The 4,844-nt window shown below is 27.2% G+C and overlaps 1 protein-coding gene and 1 pseudogene across 1 annotated transcript; one reads left to right on the top strand and one right to left on the bottom strand.

Moving 5' to 3' along the window:
* Positions 1-3,749: 3,749 nt before the first annotated feature.
* Positions 3,750-4,332, bottom strand: LOC119570265 (histone H2B). The gene has a single exon (XM_037918075.1). The coding sequence runs from the start codon at positions 4,180-4,182 to the stop codon at positions 3,811-3,813; it is 372 nt and encodes a 123-aa protein (XP_037774003.1). The 5' UTR covers positions 4,183-4,332; the 3' UTR covers positions 3,750-3,810.
* Positions 4,333-4,409: 77 nt separating this feature from the next.
* On the top strand, positions 4,410-4,776 carry LOC119570266 (annotated as a pseudogene).
* The last annotated feature ends 68 nt before the right edge of the window (positions 4,777-4,844 follow it).

Here is a 4,844-nt window from a genome sequence, read left to right as displayed (position 1 = left end):
GTCTGTATATATAAATTATAATAAAAGTGATATCAATGGTACAATCATTTTTATTATTACCATTCTTATAAATTTTATAATCATTATTGTTAAAATCATCATTATACTTAATGGTTACTATTAATGTTATTATTAATATTAATATTGTTATTGTTATTGTTATTGCTATTATTAATGTTATTATTATTATTAATATTGTTTTAATATTATTAGTATAATGATTCGTATTCTTATTACCAATCTTATTATTATTATTATTGTTATTGCTATTGCTATTGTTATTGCTGTTGCTATTGCTATTGTTATTGCTGTTGCTGTTGCTGTTGCTGTTGCTATTGCTATTGTTATTGTTATTGTTTGTGTTTGTGTTATTGTTATTGTTATTGTTATTGTTACTCTTATTGTTACTGTTACTCTTATTGTTGCTATTCGTAGTAGTAGTAGTAGTAGTAGCAGTAGTATTATTCCCTCCATGCAAAAGGACAAAGATTTGCATGCGTTATCACGTGGCTGTTTGTGAATGCCGGCCGTAGCCATCCGTTATTTTCCCCTTAACCGTTCCTGTGATCTCTGTTATCTCTCTCCTCGCACCAGGATTTGCTTTGCGTTATCATGTGCCGTTTGTAGGCCGGGCTGATAGTACTGCACTATCTCTTCTCGCTCTTTTTGAGTTTGAAATTTATTTTTATTACTAACAGTATTAATAGTAATTTTTATTTTAATTAATAATAATATTATTAACAATAGTATTAATATTAATAATATTATTACTAATAATATTGATTATAATAATACGATTATTATTATTAATATTATTATTAATATTATTATTATTATTATTATTATTATTATTTTTATTATTATTATTATTATTATTTTTATTATTATTTTCATTTTATTATTATTTTATTACTATTATTATTTTTATTATTATTATTATTATTATCATTATTTTATTAATATTATTATTATCATTATTATTATTATTTTCATAATATTATTATTATATTTAATATTAATATAAATAATAATATTATTAACAATATAATTAATAATTATTATATTATTACTATTAATATTGATAATAATAATACGATTATTATTATTATTATTATTATTATTTTTATTATTAGTATTATTATTATTATATTTTTATTACTATTATTATTACCATTATTATTACTATTTTTATTTCCATTATTATTATTATTGTTATTATTATTATCACTATTATTATTATTTTTATCATTATTATTATTATCATTATTATTATTATTATCATTATTATTTATTATTATTATTATTATTATTATATTATTTATTATTATTATTATTATTATTATTATTATTCATTATTATTATTTTTATTATTATTATTTTTTATTATATTTTTTTTTTTAATGCTATTATTACTATTATAGTAATACTATAAAAATATTATTATTATATTCAATAATAAAAATAAATAATAATATTATTAACAATATAAATTTAAAAATTATTATATTATTACTATTAATATTGATACTAATAATACGATTATTATTATGATTATTATTTTTATTATTATTATTATTATTATTATTATTATTATTATTACTATTATTATTACCATTATTATTACTATTATTATTACCATTATTATTATTATTTTATAATTTATTATTATACTTTATTATTATTATTATTATTATTATTATTATTATTATTATTTTAGTAGTAGTATTCTTAATAATAATATTCATAATGATATTATTAGTATTATTACTATTACTATTTTTTTATAAAAATTTATACATCCCATAAATATATATATTTATAATATACACAACACAATCCTCTGTTTTCTCATTGAATATATATAAATAATTTTTGTGTGGGGTAATGTTATATTAATTTTATATATATTTTAAAATAAATCCCTATTTTAATACTTTTTCCCCTTTTCCCTTTTTTTGTAAAATATATATATATTATTTTAAATATAATAATAAATAAAATAAACATACACACACACACACCCCCACATAATATTTATATAATATATATATATATAATATAAAAATATATATATTGTATTTTAAATTTACTGTAAAATTTTATAAACACCCCTTACCACTTCCCCCCTCTCTCATAAAATTTCTTTACATACATACATCTTTTCTATTTTAATACTTTAATAACATGTAAAAATTTATAATACATATATAAACACTATATTTTATACAAACACATACACCCCTTCTCTCATTATATATAAAATATATTTATATTGCGTATATATATTATATAAAATACATAAAAAATTACATAAAATATAAAATATATATATATATATTAAAATTTTTATATATATATTGTATATAAATACTCTATATAATATACACAAAACATACCTCCCTCTCTATAGTAATATTTTAAAATATATATATATAAAAATATATATAATATATTTATAAAATTATAATGTATACATTATATAAACATATATACATGTAACAAAGATTTTGTATATATATACAAACTTTATACAAACCCCTCTCTCTCATTGTATATATTCCTTTTTTGTAATATATGTATTTTTATAGCCACCACCCCCACACAAAACCACCCACACAAAAATATATTTTTAAAATCTAAATATTTGTATAAAAATTTACTGTATATAAAATACATAAATCCCAACACACATTTTTCTCTCTCTCTCTCTTTTAAACTTTATTTTTTATTGCGTTTTATATTATATATAGGGATTATTTTTTAAAAATACTGTATATATAAACCCCCTCTCCCCCCCCATTGTAAAATATAATTATATATTTTTGTGTGGTGTGGGAAACCCGTAATATTTAAACACACCTCTTCCCCTCTCTCTTATAGGGGTATTATATTGTATATTTTATATATAAAAATATAAAAAATATAAAATATATATAAAAAATAATGTGATAAAAATATACAACCACACACACAAATACACTCTCTCATTTAATCATTTACTATATAAAACCAATATACCCCCTATACACACACCAATATATATATAAATTATATTATATTATATATATATAAAATTGCAATCAAAAAACCACCCAAAACCCAATTAAACATTATTTTAGGGCTCACTTTGAGTGCCCAGAATAAAAAAAATGCAATGACCCAAAAGGTTATTACTAAAATAAATAAAAAATATCCCGGGAGTAGGAGGAGTATTTGTAGTAGAAGTAGTAGGGGCCCCTAGTGAACTACTACCCTTTTTTGCACTTTCCTTAAAATAGGCGGGAAATGTGTTTTTTTTAAATCCCAAAGATTGGATAGTGTCATTATTCTTTTGGGACTTTTGATTATCAAAATGTTGGAAAGAAAAAAATTAACTTAAAGGACAATAAGGGTACGGACTAAAGTATGATTATCACAATGTTGATAAAAATTTAAACATGTAGGACAGTAAGGGTAGTAGTAGTACTATGATTATCAAAAATGTTGGTAAAAAATTAAATAAACTTATAGGACAGTAATGGTAGTGGTAGTAATAGGAGTATAATTAATTATCACAATGTTGGCAATAATACATGAACTTCTAGAACAGAATGGTAGTGGTGGCAGCAGTAGTAGTAGTAGTAGTAGTAGTAGTAGTAGTAGCAGTAGTAGTAGTACTAATACTACTACTAGTAGTACTAGTACTAGCAGGAAAGGTAGTGGTGGCAATTGGGTTACTAACGTCATTGTATATCTGCTTTATCACGATCTGTGGCTCCTAAAGGAGCCGATGTTGTTCTAGGAGGCAAGTAAATCATGCAACCTAGAGATTTACTTGGAAGAAGTGTACTTGGTGACGGCCTTAGTTCCCTCACTAACGGCGTGCTTAGCCAGTTCTCCGGGCAGCAACAACCTGACAGCGGTCTGAATCTCCCGGCTGGTGATGGTGGAACGCTTGTTGTAGTGTGCAAGGCGGGAAGCCTCAGCTGCAATGCGTTCAAAAATGTCATTCACGAAAGAGTTCATGATAGACATGGCCTTGGAGGAGATACCAGTGTCAGGGTGGACCTGCTTGAGCACCTTGTAGATGTAGATGCTGTAGCTCTCCTTCCTCCTGCGCTTCTTCTTCTTATCACCCTTGGTGATAGACTTTTGGGCCTTACCGGCCTTCTTGGCAGCCTTTCCGGAAGTTTTGGGTGGCATGATGTCAATCGTACTTACGGCACGAAGAATGAAGCTCCCCACTCACTTTTTCCTTTTATTGTTCGACGCGCATGCCAGCCTCCGCGTACAGGACCACGACTACTGGCTCATCTGAGGTCCGTTCCACATGCCAGCCGTCGCAATCTGACTCAGTCACCGGGGCCGCCTATAAAAGCTAGCTCGACAAACAGCGATAAGGTTTATAAAGTACCTAAAAAGCAAACATCATGTCTGGTCGTGGTAAGGGTGGTAAGGTAAAGGGGGAAGTCAAAGTCCCGCTCCAGCTGGGCGGGCTTTCTGTTCCCTGTTGGCAGAATTCACCGCCTTCTGCGTAGGGCAACTACGCCGAGCGTGTGGGAGCTGGTGCCCCCGTGTACCTGGCTGCCGTCATGGAATACCTGGCCGCTGAGGTCCTGGAATTGGCAGGTAACGCCGCTCGTGACAACAAGAAGACCCGTATCATCCCCCGTCACTTGCAGCTTGCCATCCGTAAGATGAAGAGCTCAACAAGCTGCTGTCTGCGTCACATTGCCCAGGGTGTGTTCTGCCTAACTCCAGGCTGTGCTCCTCCCCAAGAAGACCGAGAAGAAATAAACATTTTCTTGGTTGTCCCATCTCAACATCGGCTCCTTAGGAGCCCACAGCATCTCCTAATGAGGAAA

This window comes from Penaeus monodon, unplaced genomic scaffold (genome assembly GCF_015228065.2).
Source record: "Penaeus monodon isolate SGIC_2016 unplaced genomic scaffold, NSTDA_Pmon_1 PmonScaffold_23574, whole genome shotgun sequence".
NCBI classification, from domain to species: Eukaryota; Metazoa; Arthropoda; class Malacostraca; order Decapoda; family Penaeidae; genus Penaeus; species Penaeus monodon.
This window is presented reverse-complemented; position numbering and strand designations above follow the sequence as displayed.

Bases quoted from the DNA above. Each gene is read 5' to 3' on its own strand.
- LOC119570265 (XM_037918075.1), bottom strand. From the start codon at position 4,182: ATGCCACCCAAAACTTCCGGAAAGGCTGCCAAGAAGGCCGGTAAGGCC.